Below are 18,220 nucleotides of genomic sequence, written 5' to 3' on the forward strand. Positions count from 1 at the left end.
CAAACTAAATCATTGATCACACATCCTCTAATATCAGTCCATTATGGGACTATCTTAACCATCCAACAAGTGACCTACAAATGGACGGTGGAGAAAGAAGATTGCCAAACATTCCGCACTGAAATGGAAATCGCCCATCAGATGTCTGTTAGATAGGATAATCCAATTCATATGATTTGAAGACTATGGGCAACAGACTGGGACCTAATCCATTTCACAAGGGCCACTGCCTGCACGTCGTCTGGTTCGAGTGCAATGCACTTCGCTTGTTTGAGCGAGTTCTAGAATCAAAACAATTATATTCTGAATGCAAAGGATCATTCATCACACTAACAATGATTAAGACAAAAAAAATGAGACGTAGAAGAAGAATGTGTGAATATTATATACAACTACAATACTCTTTGATCTAAACCATCGATCTGATGGGCCACACGATGGGTGGACCTTGCCTTGAGAATCTCACAGATGCTACAACCCCAGCCCTCTGATGGGTCACCAGAAAAGATCACTAATTAAAGAAAGGCTGCGCAGGTCAATACTCAAATGGAAAAGGGGAAGGAAAAACGAAAACAAAACAAAAAATTACAAATAGCTGTTTACGATTCCCAATCTGCGAGTTCTGGGGGCTAAGTCCATCCAAGGTGGGGCACAGCAGAACAAAGGTCAGGATTACTGAACCACTGGTACAATTTCTACAACCCAAGCGCTGGCGGGTCAAGGCCCATACTGTTCTCCTGTGACCTTTACAAAACTAACCTGATTGACCGATGGTCGAGTAGCCCAAAGATCTATAAAATGGGAGAGAGAGAGAGAGAGAGAGAGAGAGAGAGAGAGAGAACTGTTACGACGGAACAACAGAAACAGTCTGATCTCACAGAAACCTACAGAAATGAGATCATCAAACTTATAGAGAATCTCTGATGTATTGCCACTGCATCCCATAAAGAAACAGAAAGCACTACATATTAGATGAAGTACAATATGTCAGCAGGAAACCCAATCTGAAGGAGGGCCCGAAGACCATCTTCTTTCTATAAAAGATACAAGAAAGACAAGGCATATGATCCATACTTGCAAGCCTATGGGAATGACGCTGGATGTGCCTGAAGTGGAGTGCAGTTTATAACCTGCATTATGGAAAAGAAACAGTTAGTCCCAACGTTTAAAATATCCTCTCAAACAGGGTGCGTACTGCCCAATGCAAACCAGTTTTGTCCATTAACAAAACAGGTGTGCCAGCCCGATACAGGCCTGATATAGCGCAATACAACCCGGTTTTGGTGGTGACTGATACAGTACACCAAAACAGATTTTCGAAGTTACTCCACCCTCAAATTAAGGGCGCATAAGTTGGAAGGTTCGATGTTCTCCAATCCAAGCAAATGTATGCTAATAAAGACAAATGGATGTTACTTCATGACAACAACACATCTGGATATCCAAAGGACCAGCCATTGTGTTGAGAGATCTATCTGTCCTTGCTCTCCAAGATTCTAGAACAGATGTCGCACAAACCAACATTCACAGATCACATTACATTGCAAATGAGCTATTTTAAATTAGCAAAAAATGAAAATGTAAAAAATAAATAATAATAATAATAATAATAAATTTTAAAAATTTTAAAAATTTTAAAAATTTTAAAAAATTTTAAAAATTTTAAAAATTTTAAAAAATTTTAAAAAAAATTAAAAGCATGGTCATTTGATAATGGGATGAAACCAACTGCAGCGGTTGAAGGAAAATGCTGAAATGATTTGGCAAAGAAAAAAACCAATGTACCCTTTTTAAATAATGGTAACCATGGCATGCTTTCACCCCCATTTTAAAAATGGTGCCATCTCATCCATGGAACTACATGCATGTCAATCCAGATAGTTAAAACTACGACAGGCATTCATGTCAGTCCTGTGTAATTTCAAAACCCCGTTAATTGGGGGCATGGCGTGGAAACAACACAAACTGGATGCTCTAAACCATCTCATTTCACCTGTTGATCATTTTCCTTTTTTGATTGTACATTTGAAACCCACAAATTTGACAGTTGGGATAGCCCAATTAGCATGACATATCAGTGACGCTCCATCCTCAAAGGAGGCCATGATTTGGATGGTCTGAACTGAAGACCACATGCCTCGTGGATGACATGCATCACAGTAAGCCCTAGAAAACAATTGACATAAATGCTAAATTCAACCAGCGAACAACGACTGCACTAGCATATATCATACTAATATTCAACATTGTCTGTTTTCATTCTCAAATTAGCAACAAAAGTAATTTGTAACAAAAGTTAAAACATGCATAGCAATCATCTACTACCATCCGCATAAAACATATTCCGGATAACGACGATGACAACATTAATATGGTTCAAGGAACCAAGAAAACTGGTTGGTTCCCATCGCATGGTATAAAAAAATTCTTTTTTTAGTAAATAACAAAGCAAAAGATGAACTAATGGAAGGGGAAAAAAACTTAAAGTATGCAGAGGATAGGATGAGATTGCACTCAATAGACACTTAACCCACTTGAACAACACAGATAAATGGAAAAGTACCTCTTGGTCATCATTGCGAACTTTCTTCACTTGTTTTCCTTTTTTGTTCCTCTTACGTCGCTTTCTTGCAGGACCTGTAACCGCTATCTCCTGAGCGTCAAAAGGGACTTCAGCATCAGATGGAATCACACTTCCCGGTTGGTTGTGATGTACAAGATGTGTATCATTTGAGATAGTTCCGCATGCCCTAATAGATTCTGCTGGGCGAACAGCTAGGCTCTCATTCAACACTGGTATTGGATTTCCAATTGGAACAGAACTACCTTCACAAACTGCCTCCTGCTTTGGTTTCTTAAGCTCTAATGGAGCTTGAACTGGGACTAGGCTGCCAGTTGCTGAGGCTGTCTCAATATCCTTTCCTTTGCTCAAAGGGTCCTCTGACCTGATCTCCGGCTGTCCTCCGATGACCAGATTTGTATTGTGAGCAGGGCTAGACCCGTTGACTTTATGCAATGCAGCATAGAGTTTCATCTTGGATTTTATGATTTGGGACAAAAGAGCTTTTGACCCTGAGTTACCTGCAAAAAATACACCCGAAATATTTACAATTCAAGCCTTCAAAACCAATAAAGAAGTGATTCCCTTGATTAATCATGCAAAGTTTACATCGTTACTATTTTCATCACTAAGCATTATAAAACAGACCTAAAATTGACAGAATAACAGCACGGGCTGCCATTTGTTCAGCCTCTTTCTTATTTCTCCCTGCCGCACCGGTGTAACTTTTACCATCAAAGGTCAAAGACGACACGAAGACTGGAAGTAGGCCACCTTCTGTCTGAGAAGTGTTGTATGTTGGCTTTTCTAACTTCATCTTCACTGTATACTCATAGAGTATAGATTTGCAAAACACTGGATCCTGAACCAGAGTAAATAAATCAATGGATGCATCACGGCTAATCCAAAACAACATAATCATATGGAACTTTTGGGGAAAAAATGGAAAATTATCTAAAAATTTACCCAAGGTAAATAGAGTCAATAACCAATTTGACTTGTTCAGTAATGGAGTACAAAGTTCTGATTTCAGTATCCTTTCTCATTTAATTCTCTGACAGTTAAATGAGGTACATGTTTCATGCTATGTTAATTAAGTATGCATATGGACATTATGCATAGCAAGTATCAGGTTTTGTGGATCTTCACAATCCAAGTTCTCTGTATACGAGTTCAATGAGGTTTCATTTCTGCTCATAAGTATGATCTCATTAAAATACTTCTTTCTTTTCTGTTTTTTTTGGAAGGCAACTAGAATTTTATTAAAATAGAAATAGAAAAAAAAAAAAAAAACAGTGCCAAGACGCCAAGTTAGCAACCCGGCTACATCCCAAGAAAGAGAAAAGTACATCCCTTAAGATTATCAAAATTGAAGGAAGGCCCACTCAATGATTAGCAGCCTCACCCTTCAGGAAATCCCCTCCGCTGACTTGCTTTCATTTCGGAAAAATCTAGCATTTCTTTCTTCCCACACGGACCACCAAACAGCGAGCAAGAACATTATCCAAAGCAATGTCCTTTCTTTACCCAAATTCACTCCGTGCCATGCTTTCAAAAGCTCACTTGCAAGACCACACCATACAAAAACTGGTGCAAAATATCAGTCCAAATCAGATTAATAAATTGGCAATGAATGAATAGATGGTCCACCATTTCCACATCTCCCATATAGCATAAGCAAATATTTGGTATAATCTTCGCTCTCTTTCAAAGGTTATCTATTGTCAAAACCTTCTTTCTACCTATTAACCAACCGAAAGCCACTATCTTGGGAGGGACATGATAGTACCAAACGTGCTTTGTAAGCACCTCGTCTCTAGGCACAAGATCCTTATTAAGGCATAAAAGGACCGCACCAAAAAAGCACTCGATCTATCAAGTCTCCAAAGCATACTATCCGAAGAGGAAGGATCCGGACGACAAGGTCACATCTCCTATAAAGGCCATAATAGCCCCGTAATGGTCTATTATGGGACATATATGTGTTTTTCATACTTTTAAATCAACATTACGGGGCAAATAAAGGTTTTTCGGGGGTTTTTTCAATAAATAAATAAATAAGAGAAACTGTAACGGCCGTTACGGGGCCATAACAGCTGTTATGCCCCGTATCGTAAAGATAACGACGGTGGCCGTTACGTCCACCATTACCGTTACGGAACACGCTGCTTGTCCTAAAGGTGTTTTTGGGGGCTTGCTGATGTAAAGAGGAAGGCCCACGAATGTGGTCGGAAGCACCCCTACAACACATCCAAATTAATCCACGAGCTGCTTTATCTCCTCTACTTCCCATATGAACCCCGAGCATTGAACTTTTTGAAATTTGACCTTAAGTCCCGAAACTGCCTCAAAACAGCAAACAATTGTTCGCAAATTATCCTTCCTTGATCGGATCAGCATAGCAGAATAGAAGAGTATCATCCGCGAATTGGATATGAGAAACCGGGATTTCTAATTTTAAAAATTGACTTTGCGACTTGCTTGATGCAATTCATTATTATTTCTACGTAATTAACAAATCCAAAGTTTAATACACCAACAGATCCAGATATCCCTTCGGTTTGCGCTTGTATATCAATGGCAAACGAGGACGTGTTTCAACAACTTGGTTCGACCCTAGCTTATGATGCACACCTCATCCCACATGTGTATGTTCCACGCGTGTGCACAAGAAGAAGACTAGTTGGGGGCTCACTTGTGTGCACATGACAAGAGTTCCCTAACTGTTGCAATTTCCTCTTGTTTAAGTTTCTTAAGTGTTCCTTTTATACTTTTAGAGCGTCCAATTGTAGTAGATTAGAAATGGCAATCTTCAATTGCTTATAAATAGGCTCCTATAAGCTCCTATGGACATACGTTTAGAGGACCTTTTATAAGATTTTCTTCAATAAGAGTTGCTAAGAATTTTCTTATGGTATAATGCAGGGCCATTTTCACACCAAGCTCGAGTGAGGTGGCCTGCGGGATGCAGGGGCACACTCGGGGTGGGTGGCCCGAGGAACCCATGCATTTGGGGCCCGTGTGAGGCGGAACCCATGGATTTGAGGCCTAAGCTATAAGGGATTAATTCACCATGCTCTATCCGTTCGAGCTTTCAGAGCAAGTGGTTAATTGTCCTGCATCAAATTGGTATCAGAGCGGGAGGTCTCGTGTTCAAGACTCCTCACCAGGAGTGATTAATGCGGGGGAATTTTCACACCGGGCTCGAGTGGGGTGGCGTGTGGGATGCAGAGGCACACTCGGGATGGGTGCCCCGCGGAACCCATAGATTTGGGGCCCGTGTGAGGCAGGTGGCTTGTGTGAGGCGGAACCCATGGATTTGGGGCCCACGATGAGAGTTCGGCCAAGGACCTAACCAATGGATTTTGGGCCTAGGCTATGAGATAAAGGGAATAATTCACCATGCTCTATCAGTTTAAGCTTTTAGAGAAGTGGGTTAATTGTCCTACATCATGGTATCTTTTAGAGAGAGATTGAGAGAGAGAATTTTCTTAGGGTGGAAGATGTTAGAGGGTTTGTAATCTCTAGCATAAAGGCTAGAGGACTGTTAAGCCTTGCTCTCAGTCTTTCTTCTTCTATCTAGGCATGTGTATGCTTGAGCTAGCTTAGTAAGTTTTTTATTTTTTTGGAAGGATTGCTTGGTAGTTGGTAAGTAAATTTCCCCAGCCAAATCAAACACCACTTAGCCTCCGAAACAGTCCACAATCTGTCCCATATCTCCTCCAAGGTATTCCATAACAGCCGGTATGGCCCTTTTTTAAAAAAAATCTACTTCCGCACATAATGAACCGAGACAGGGCCATAACAGCCCATTTTTTCTGTAACAGCCGTTATGTAATGGCCATTACGTAACCATTTTGGAATACCTTGATCTCCTCCCATTCTCAGCCCCAAATCTGAATAATAATTATAATTTAAAAATAAAAAATAAAAAATCCTTAACCCATCCAAATTTAATCCTCAAATCTGTAACCATCCTCCCTTTAAATCTCTCCCGAATCTGCCTACCATTTAGCCCTATTGCAGTCCAAATTCTGAAACCAAAACAGCCCAGAAAGTTGCATTACCTATTCCCAGAACAGTCCAGTGCACCTAAATTTCATACCCAAAACCTGTCCCTAATTTCAACCATAGCCTGCCCAGATTTCTGTCCAAAGTTGTTCGAAAACCATCCCATAAAATTCAGCCTTCTTACAACCAGAACATTGACCCAAAAAAAGCAATAATACATTTCTATTTCCCTTTTCCTTTATAACTCCATAAAACCTTCATCATACCGATTGTTTATGCCCGCAAGAAGTGGATTTTCCTATAGTCCTACAAAGGCGGAAGGAGGTCAAGATGATGTATCGTCGATACTCAACAAATTTCGGAAACATTGACCAGATGGATGGCAAGTTTGAGAACATGGAAGGTCGGATGACCATTCTGGAATGCAAATGAAGATACTGACACTTGGGACAGCAGAACGCTTGAGGTGAACCCAGCATCAGAAGGATGCATAGAATCGGGCACTATTGCCCACCAGCAACCACTGATCACTCACACTCCAAGGAGACGTGACCCTAATTACACATATGAGTATGAGGCTTTTCCAGGATATCAGTAGCCCCAATATCCCCAGTAAAGATAATGGGAACTTGAGGCTCCTCGTCATGATTATTCGGATTATATTGAAGCTACCCAATTGACTTGCACAGAAGATCCAACCAGGTGCATGAAGATGGAGATTGCAGACTACATTGTCAGTGTTGATCCTGACGTTCTGCCAGATTGGTTGGAGTCAATGGAAAATTATTTTGAGTGGTTTCAGCTCACCAAGGAAGTTATGGTTTGCAGCATTTAAGTTAAAGGGGCCAGCCCTGAAGTGGTGAAAGGGGCTCAGTTATATACATGTGGCAGGAGCCCCTTAGTTATTGCAATTTCCCCTTGTTTAAGTTTCTTAGGTCTTGGGTCCTTACTCTTACCCGGGTGGTAGACTCCCAGGAGTTTCAACACCGGGTCAAGGGTTCGAGTACCCATCAGTGGTGAAATCCCACGGCGTGCATGTGTGGGGTGTGTGTGCGTGTGTAAGCGTGTGTGTGTGGGGTGTGTGTGCGTGTGAAAAAAAATTTCTGAGGTCTTTCTTTTCTTTTTTAAAAAGTTCAGTCGTAGTAGATTATCAATAGCAATCTTCAATGACTTATAAATAGGCTCTTATGACCATACATATAGAGGACATTTTATTAAACAGTTCTTCAATCAAAGTTGCTGAGAATTTTCTTACATAAACACTAGATGTCTGTTAAGCCTTGCTCTCAGAATTTCTTCTATCTATCTGTGCATGTGCATGCTTGAGCTAGCCCAATAAGTAAATTTCAGTTGCAATTAGTTTCAATTTATATATGTATGCTTAATGGAGCAGCTCGGTTATTAAGTCGATGAGATCTTGACACCCGAATCACAAAAATGGATAAGGGTACACCCACAAGAATAATGGAGTAGAGAGAGAAATAGTCATATTAAATAGCAAACTTCTTTTTTTAAAAGCTTACAATGATATCAAATTTCTTCTCTTACAAAACTTAAGAAACTCATACTAGAAAATTTTGGATGCCTACCTCCCACACCACCACTCCTTTAATAACCTTAAAATCTTTAACAAGAATATCCCAAACTAAGATATTGACTTCAAATAAATCATAGTCAATTTCAAATCAATCTAATCTACCTAAGATGGTAAAAGCCTAATAATAATGATGATGACATCCCAGCACCATGAGTACATCAGATGACAAGACGAGCTTTGACCCATGCCCCGGTTTCTCTATGGCTAGATGACCATTACGTGGGGCCCAGTTCCGGATCGTAGATGCGTGGAAGACACCACGTGCATATTTGGTACATCATTGAAGATCCCACATAGGGGAGATGCATGTAAGCTACTTATGGGATCAATGAGATACATTTTAGACGTGGAGACACGTTTTTCACGTTAGCTAGAGGTTATTTAATATTTGTTAGAGAGTTAGGGGGTTATGTCTTATTTTGGTTTTAAAGTAGGAGGTACTTAGGACTTTTCCTTATTGAGAGGCATCTTTTTGTAAAAGTCCCAAGCTGAGACTATTTAAGGGCTGTTTGGATAGAAGTAAATGGAAGTAAATGGAGAGAATAGGGAGTTAATGAAGGTAAATGGTATTTTAAGTGTGTTCGGATAGAAATAAATGCATGCAAATGAAATGAAATAGAAGTAAATGGGCTTGTAAATACAATCCTTCCTACAAGAGAGGATTTGGAAGTAAATGCGGTGAAATGCCTTTTTGAGCTCCCTTGGAGAGTCGTGCGACTATACAAAGGTGGCGCTACGCACATGTCCTCCATACACATGACATGCTAGTGATGCTCCAAAACCATTCAAATACTGGCTACATTACTAAAATCACACTAATAAAATGATCCAAACTGTCTAAAGGTTGGCCATCTAAATGGACGATTAAAAAGGATTGGTCAGTTGCTTGTTTGCGATCCTTATGTCTGTGGCACACTCAAGGCTCAAGATTTTTATTTTTGGCTTCAAGGGGCTTATTACAATCAATCTATTGAATATAGATTGAATATCACATATGTATACGAATTTAAGACATTAAAGCAAATTTGGGATATCAAATATGTTACTGTGAATATATTAAAAAATTCCAATGCATTCCAAATCCTCCCATTTACTCCTATCCAAACAAAATATTTGGATTTTAAATGCATTTCATTTACTCCCATCCAAACACATGATGAGTAAGTCATTTACTCCCAATTCATTTATCTCCAATTTCATTTCCCAATTACCTCTATTTACAAGCTCCCAATCGAGCCCTAAGGGTTATAGGAGCCCTAATTTGGGTATGCTATGATTATTATGAATGAGATTTCTCTGCTAGGGTTTTTTCCCTTGCAATTTCCTGTGGTTGGAACGGTGTGCTGTCATGGTGTAAAACCCTTAATCTTAATCTAGATAAGTTTTCTTCTCTCGATTTCTATTTCTTTTAAATTTCCTTTTTTATTTTCCACTTTTCTCAACCCATCTCCACAATGTTCATTCTCAATTCTCATCCTTATCGAAACCCAATCCAGATCACATCAAAACCTAACATAAAACTACACTCTCTTTTCCCTAACCTGTGAATAGTGCTACGAATAGTGTCGTGAACAATGTTTTGTTACTTCCATTCCCCTTTTCTCCTATTTTCCTAACCTTTTTTTTTATAGAAGCAACAGGAAAATTATATTAAAAACCAGGCAAAAGGAGAAAGCATACAAAGGCAAGAAAGAAAAACAAAGTTGCTGAGATAGCAGAACTAACACTAACACCCTAAGAAACAAAGGTCATAGCCTTTCAACCCCTTAACATTAGCTGCCCATTCAACCAACAACATCTTGGCCCTAGCCCCAACCACAGAAGCTAAAGAAGACATATCGTTGAAGCATCTATCATTCCTTTCTAACCAGACCAACCACCAAATTGCCAAAATCGCCATTCTCCAAATGGATGTTCTGGGTTTTCCTAGCCTCCAACCATGCCAAGACGAAAGGAGATTATGGGCCGAATCTAGAATGCACCAGGATAAGTTGAACCGTTGTCCAAAATCGTTCCATATTTGACAAATGAAGGGGCAATGCACCAGAAGATGGTCCCGATTCTGCATCTTGCATACAACACAGGCAGATATTAATGAGCTACATTCCTCTTTTCCGGAGATATTAACGAGCTGCATTCCTATTTTCCTAACTTTTAAACCCCAAGTTCCTAAAAACCCAATTCTAAAATTTAAAAAATAATAATAATAATTAAAAAAAAAAAAATTTAAAAAAAAAAACCTAAATCTCCAATCCCAAACCCTTGAACTAATTCCTAATTAATCCAAACCTAGAATACTTAACCCTTGATGGACATGTGAATCCCTTTGAATGTAAATCAATCCCTATGCTACAAATGGAAGTCTCGTCTTCCATTGGGCCTATTTCTCTTTCTGTTCTATATTTTTGAGGATCAATACTGCAGGATTGTAGTTGGGTCTTAAATCTAAACATAGCTGCTTGCTTGAGTACCTTTTATATATGTGTTAAATTATATATTTTTTGAGTTTCTCACTGATATGATAATAAATTGATTGATCTCATGATATCATTTTAGCCTCGTCCCACGTCCTACATCACGCAGGTAGCGTACGCTACTTGTTTTGTATTATTTTTTTTTTGTTTTTCCAGTGCAGGAAACAGTGGTGAACTCACACCACAAGCAAACTTAAGTTAAAAAACCTAATTCTAAAGGGCTTCCACCCCCAAACCGCAGCAGCCGACGCAGCTGCTCTCCCCACCCTTGCATTTAGAGACCCAAAATCTTCTCATAGAGTTGATCCGACGCTGCCGACGCTGATTCTCTCCCCACCCTTCAATGTTGTGGTCGAAAGTCAGCTGCCAGGCGCAAACCGACGCTGCTGACGTTGCTCCTCCCCACTTTTCAATCGTGAGTTGGAAAAACTACTTCCAGAGGCAAACCGATCGCCGTGGAGCTTCAATATTTACAGTTCTCAGCGATTTAATCTCATCTTGAGACAAAAATAGGTACGCTCCTTCCTTTTTTTCTTCTTCTCCTCTTCCTTCTTCTCCTTCTTCCTCTTCTTCTTCTTCCCCTTCTTCTTCTTCTTCTCGAACTGCTGCGGCTTCTTCTTCTTCTTCTTCTCTCTCTCTCTCTCTCTTTCTCTCTCTCTCTCTCTTCTTTCCCTCTTTTCTTTCGGTTTCCCCCTCTTCTTTTTCATTTCCAGCATCGAAAATGGAATAGACTGACAGCCACGCACTTATTATCATTATTATTTTTTTGTGTTCTGCGGTGCACATTGAACAGTGCACTTGCACTATTTTGTTACACGGTTCCCTGTAATGTTTATTTTCCATCTAACCTGTTAATTAGGTCACACTGACATGGATGAAGGGAAAACACACATGTCAGCTTGATCTAATACTTTTGTAGCCCCCAATAAATTTTTAATGGTGGATGTTTAATTATTGTTGTTTCTTATGGTGCGGTCCACCCGAGCTTTGGATTTGCCTCATTTTCGGGCTCATGCCCTAAAATTATTTGGCAAAATGGATGGACGGTGTGGATATAACACATTTATCACGGTGGGGCCCAAAAAACTTTGACACTTGTGTGCTACACTTCACAATCCGAGTCCCGCCTAATTCGGGCCCTTAAAAAATTGTACACGAGACATGTATTAACTTAAAAATAATAAGACCTTATCCATCAACTTCTTACTATTTAATATTTATCATATATATATATATATATATATATATATATATATATATATATATATATATATATATATATATATATATATATATATATATATATATATATATATATATATAAATTAAAAAATAGAAGTATTGTGTAGCTTACGCTACACGCTATGCTATTTCGCTACACGCTACGGAGGGTTGAACGCTACGCAACACGCTACCGGTAGTTGGGTCTTAAATCTAAACATAGCTGCTTGCTTGAGTACCTTTTATATATGTGTTAAATTATATATTTTTTGAGTTTCTCACTGATATGATAATAAATTGATTGATCTCATGATATCATTTTAGCCTCGTCCCACGTCCTACATCAAATAGTAAAAGCAAATCTAAGAAATAATCCTCCAAACCTCCAATCGCATCTTCAAATTAACCCCTATATATTCAATCACATCTCTCCATATCTTAAATCACATCTTTAAATCAACCTCATATTTTTCCAAAAATAGTAAATTGTAAATCTTGATATTTAGGCCCTAAATCTATAATAATTAAACAGTCCAAAATCAGCACACATTGGGCCTTGCAATGGGTTGTCGGCCTACATCAATTGAGCTAGCCTGGTAAGTAAATTCAGTTGCAATTAGTTTCAATAGAAAGAAGAAGAATAATTTAGAGCAAGGGTCAACAGTCCTCTCGCTTTTGTGCTAAAGATGACAATTCCCTCTCATAAAAGGTCCTCCATACATATGGCAATAAGAGTCTATTTAAAAGTGATTGAATGTTGCTATTTATAATCTACTACAACTTGACTTTCTAAAAGAGAAAGGAAACACCCAAGAAACTTAAACCAAAAAAGAAAATTACGACGAGGGACTCCTAGCACATGTGTATAGGTGGGCCACTATCTAGCCTCTTCTTGTGCACACATGTAGAGCGTACATGTGTGGGACAAGATGCGATTGCATCGATCAACTTATCTATTAAGGGGGGATCTCTTAACCAAGGGGCCTGTTTGGATTGTGAATTACATCAATAATGTATTGTAAAAGGCATTAAAGATCTTCAAGCTATGAATAGGGAGCTTCTAGGGAAGTCACTTTGGAGGTATGGGAAGGAAGATGTGATGCTTTGGAAAGAGGTGATCAAAGCTAAGTATGGTGGTACGATAGATAGATGGTGGACAAGAGAATCCTCCCTATATGGAGCCTCTGCCTTATGGAAAGGTGTCGTGTCTACAAAGTCAGCGTTTTTGGAGGGTGGTGTCGGCTTCTCCTTGGTAATGGTGAAAGGATTCATTTTTGGGAAGACGTATGGGTGGGAGATTCTCTTCTTCTAGCCCTTCTTGCTTCCAATTGTTTTTCCTTTGTAGAGGGAGTAGTAGTTTGGGAACCTCCTTGTAGGAGACATATGAGGGGCGAGGAGATAGAAGAGTCTGTAGCCCTCTTGAATCACATTCATCTTTGTCATTTGAAGAATTCATTCTCAAACAATATGATTTGGCGTTGCCATAAATCAAGTTCTTTCTCGGTATGCTCATTTTATGACTGTATAACCAAGATAGCTCCAGTTCCTGACAAATCGATCTCCAAGCATGTTTGGCATTATCTCATCCCGCCAAAGATTGCAAAATTTGGCTGGTTGGTAGGTCATAATACGGTTTTGACAGTCGATAATCCCCGAAAACGAGCAATGGTTCTCCCGAATATTTGTTTGTGTTACATTGGTGAGAAGGAAACGGTTTATCATTTGTTTGTTCATTGTCAGTTTATTGGGACAATATGGTCAAACTTACTGAGACGTTTCGACGTGTCGTGGTCTCTTCCGGCAACAGCAGGTGTCCTTTTGAGAACTTGGCATGAGGTGAGGTTGAATAGAGAAAGGACGTTACTGTGGAGGATGTCCCTTCTTGCTACCTGGTGGTTAGTTTGGGAGAAAGGGAACGCCAGATGTTTTCGCAATGAGAGCAAGACAGCGGAATCCATCTCCCAAAGGGCGAGGTTCTTAATTATTGAGTGAGCCTCTAACATTGAGAAGCTCAAGGATTGTAACTTTTCTTTTTTTGGGTTTGTAGTTGGTTCGCTCCCTCGGCGAATTAGCATTGTTTTTCCTTTGTTTTTGCTTCGTCGTTTGCTTTAATAAATTTTCAGTGGCCTTTTAAAAAAAGTGTCATCATTAAGATTTTAAAACTTTTGATTAAACACGTAATTAAATGGTCAAATGCAAATATAATAGGAGACAGGTAAAGGGTTCGAGTACCCACCAGTGGTGAACGTGTGTGGGGTGTGTGTGTGGATGTGTAAAAAAAAAAAAGGGAGACAGGTAAAGGAATTTGTAATCATTACAATTTTACATTGAATTGCAATGGAAATCTCCTATCCAAAATTGCACATCATAGCATTTTTCTCTATGATTTGACACTAAAGTAATGTAAAGTATCATCATTAAAATTTTACCACGCTTATCCAAACACAAGAATTGTCAGTCAAATTACATATTTTCATGAGAAAGGTATTGTAATTGTAATCATTGCACTTTTACTACAAATTTGTGATGTAATTCGCAATCTAAACAGACCCTAGAAGTATTTAAGCATCTTGCTTGCGTACACTAGCTTTTGAAGGATCTCAATATCCCAAATATCCAAGCAGCTTCTTTAGCTAGACAATCAACCATCCCAATAGCCTTTCCTCCTCACATGGGCAAAAAAAATGGTCAACTTGGAAGCTAGCTTAAAGATCCTATCAAGAATATAAAGGAAAGGCATTTCACTGCATCTTCCACTGAGCATTAAAAATACACACACAGAGAGAGATTTCCTGATTTTTCCTTTTCTTTTGTCTTTTAGTTTCCTATTTTTTTCTTACTTTGTTATTTTCATAATGTCATGTTGAACAGGGATTAAGTTAACAAATGGTTTGATCCAAGAATCACGTTGCATCAATTTGCATCCAACACAAAAGCTAAGCAAGTTTCAAACACACAATATTTTATGATAAACTAGAGGATAGATACGTCCATCAACGATTTATGTAAGACAGCCTACCTCACGAATTAGGGGGCACCCATCATCTACTAACACCCGTTCTACTACTCTTTTGGAAACATGCTCAAGCGCAAGCTTAGCAACATCCTGTTCCGCAGCTTTTCGATGATTAAACGTGTAGGCTGACCTGTATGTTGCCCCATCAATCATGACGGTAGATCTAAATCTCGGTGCATGTTGAGATCCTTCATTGATTGTGTGATAAACCGGAAGAGTAATGCCCAAGCTTTGAGAGTATTCTTGTAACCGGTTCTTATACAAAAAGTGCTCCGGTACACCTAAAAAATGAAAACAAGCTTATCACCAACTACAAAGATCAATAAGGGCACTGACATTTGATGAGTTGTAAGTATATTTGCAAGGGAATATACAATGATCCCACTACACATATAATTGGTTGCCAACATTAAAACAGAGATGATATTAAGCACTTTCACCAATCATTTAAATACAAGGGCAACCAAAGCATCATGAAAATCATATAATGGTAAAGGAAAAAAGCATTTTCACCAATCATATGTGTAGAATTGCTCATGTTGATCCTTTAATAATACATGGAAAGGGAAAAAAAAAAAACAAACCATTACAATAAACCCCCTCACTAGAATACCTTTAAATTTAAAAGAAAAAATACAAACAAAGCTCTACACACTAAACCACTCAAACAACTGCCTCTCAGAACCCATTTCCAAACACCGATATTTCTAAAATATATTCTTAAAAGTTAAAAGTGCATTGGATTCCTCACCAAATCTCCAAGGCCACTACTAAATAAGAGCTTATTCCTCTCCCTTCTGTTGGCAATAACCGATCCTCAATACCTTCCCCTCATTGGGATGATATTTCTGACTTTTGTCCTACCTTGTTGTAGGAATCTCTTTGTATCTTCTAAACTCTATCCGCAACAAATGCGGGAATCTTAGTCATGGCATGTAACAGATGAGAGGGCTAGTCTCTACGAACGAGAAGTGAGTTAAACCAATGAAACTACTAGAATTGAATAAAGTTCATGTCAATATGCGCCTAGTTAACTTCAAGCCAAATCCCATTTGTAGTCATACTTTGGCAAGTTGCTGAGTTTTGTTAACAGAATTTTATTCAAGCAATGGAAGAAACCACATCAATAAAGTGTGAAAGAGTTCCAATACTAAAGAAGAATGAAGGATGCATTTAGTCAAAACATCAGCCAAATTATTTTCCTCTTAACACACAAATAAAAGAAATATTTAAGTTGGAGACGAGGAACTGGGTTTCATCAAAGATAAAGGTTTCAATGGTTAGGAGTGCTCTTTGCAAGCTCGGATAATAATATTCACAGAATCATCAACGACCAACCCGTAAATTCTCATAGAAAACAATTGTAAACCTTCCCAGAGAGCCAAAGTCTCCACTCTCCACTCTTGTTGAGGCCCCCTCAATAGCTGGCATGGAGAAGGATGAGAACTAAAAAGATCTCACCAATAGCATTCCTTGCCATAGTTCCTATTCCACTGGGACCCAAATTCTCATGACACGAGTTGTTGAAGTTGAATTTCCACCACCCTCTTGGTGGCGATTTCCATCCAGCAATCACCTTCCTCTTGACTAGTTCAGTATTCACCATTAAACACCAATTACAGAAGAAATCAAAAGAAATCCTCCAGAAGGTATGATCAGTCATGAGTTGCTTTTATTCTTATGATGTAAAAAGGATATCCTAAAGACAAGGTACAAAAGGAAAGCATGATTAAACCAATAAAAAAATTGTCCTAGAAGAAAGCATACTAAAGGAGAGTTGCAAAATCTTCTTCATGTTGGCAAACTGTTTAAAACCTTGGTGTCCTCTACTGTAGCTTGCCCTCCAAAAGAAAATTAAAAGAAATTTCTTAAACGACAGAAGCATCACAACATTGTTGTCTACTGAAATATGTGCCAATATATGCCCTTCTCTGCCATGCTAGACTCTCAAAACCTTTCGCCAATTTCTCTCATTTCTCAAGGTACGAGCACTACCGTCCACAAACACACGAAACTCCAGACATCTTCTCATAGATGTTGTTGAAGATCCACCACCTTTAAAAATAAATTAACATAAAAAAGGCATGTGCATCATTTTTCAAGAACAACTCCTCCTAAGCTACTCACGCAATCTTGCCTATGGGTAATTGTGCCAGCATCAATTGGAATATCTAGGTCACCAAGCTTGATCCCTTTTTTCAGTTGAACGCAAACTGTTGATGTATTTCATTTACTAACAATTAATTCTTAGTCAACATATTCAAAGGGTAGGATCGCCCCATCATGGCAAATTTTGGGGTATAGTGCATACACGAGCATGCGCAACAACCCAACAGCCTAGATGGCTGAACTGTGGGTAATGGGCCCACCATTACAAACCAAAAAACCATATTGTGCATATCCTTGTACAGCGATCATACAATTACTGAAAATCCACACCCTAAAACACTTAAAGAGTAGATCCTAACATGTTGATTGAGCCGGCAGTGAACACCCCAGACTGGCAGAGACCAGGGTTCAAGTCACACTGATGTACCAGTTGGAGTGCTGCCCAAAATGACTATGTAATCCACCAAGAAAAGGCGTAGAGATTTGAAAATGAGCTTAATCGGGAATTCAGGTCTTGAAATCAAATAAAACAAGCTGCCTCAATGAAAATTAACACATTGAGCACAAAATGCATGGAGAAATGCAAGCCATTCCACCACACATGCCACCATAGAACACGTCTCCAAGACCCCATCAATTCATCAGGTAGAGTCAACCGTAAACACACCCCAGCCCAAAAGATCAGGTGGGCCACATACGTATGAGAAAAATGACAGCGACCCGCCAAATGAGTGGAAATCTCGATTTTGTGGTCCCGGTGCCGCAAACCCCCCGGCGGCACCCCAACCCCACCAGATGAGTGGCCCATATCACGCAACAAGTGTGCCAAGACGGCACACGTGACAAGATCGCATCGGCATTTATGAAATGAAATTTCTATATTTTGACATGATTCAGCTACCGCAAGAGAAAAACGAACTACATGGATTAAAATTCAAGAAATCAAGGGGGGAGAGAGAGAGATAGAGATTTTCTAAGAGAAGCTTACGAGGTTTTGAAGGAGCCGAAAGCGGCTGCGGAGCTGGTAGTGGCTGCGGCATTTTCACAGCTTCCACCATCTGGAAATCTCTGTGAGCGAGAGAGTGAGAGAGAGGGAAACCGTACAGCCTAGGGTTTGGTTTGGAAGAAGACCGGGAGTCGCATTCGCACAAGCAGCGCTAATATTGGATGGAGGGCGATAAACCTGATCCTCGGGCCGAGGACAATACTATCACATAAAACATTTGATCCTC

The 18,220-nt window shown here is 39.3% G+C and overlaps 1 protein-coding gene across 1 annotated transcript; it reads right to left on the reverse strand.

Annotated features, from left to right (window-relative positions):
- Window positions 1–874: 874 nt before the first annotated feature.
- LOC131234466 (double-stranded RNA-binding protein 4-like) lies at window positions 875–18,193 on the reverse strand. The gene is made up of 5 exons (XM_058231372.1): window positions 17,977–18,193; window positions 14,883–15,160; window positions 3,209–3,422; window positions 2,564–3,081; window positions 875–1,130 (listed from the first exon to the last, which is right to left on the reverse strand). The coding sequence occupies exons 1-5, from the start codon at window positions 18,044–18,046 to the stop codon at window positions 1,083–1,085; spliced, it is 1,128 nt and encodes a 375-aa protein (XP_058087355.1). The 5' UTR covers window positions 18,047–18,193; the 3' UTR covers window positions 875–1,082.
- Window positions 18,194–18,220: the final 27 nt, after the last annotated feature.

This window comes from Magnolia sinica, chromosome 19 (genome assembly GCF_029962835.1).
Source record: "Magnolia sinica isolate HGM2019 chromosome 19, MsV1, whole genome shotgun sequence".
In the NCBI taxonomy this organism is placed as follows: Eukaryota; Viridiplantae; Streptophyta; class Magnoliopsida; order Magnoliales; family Magnoliaceae; genus Magnolia; species Magnolia sinica.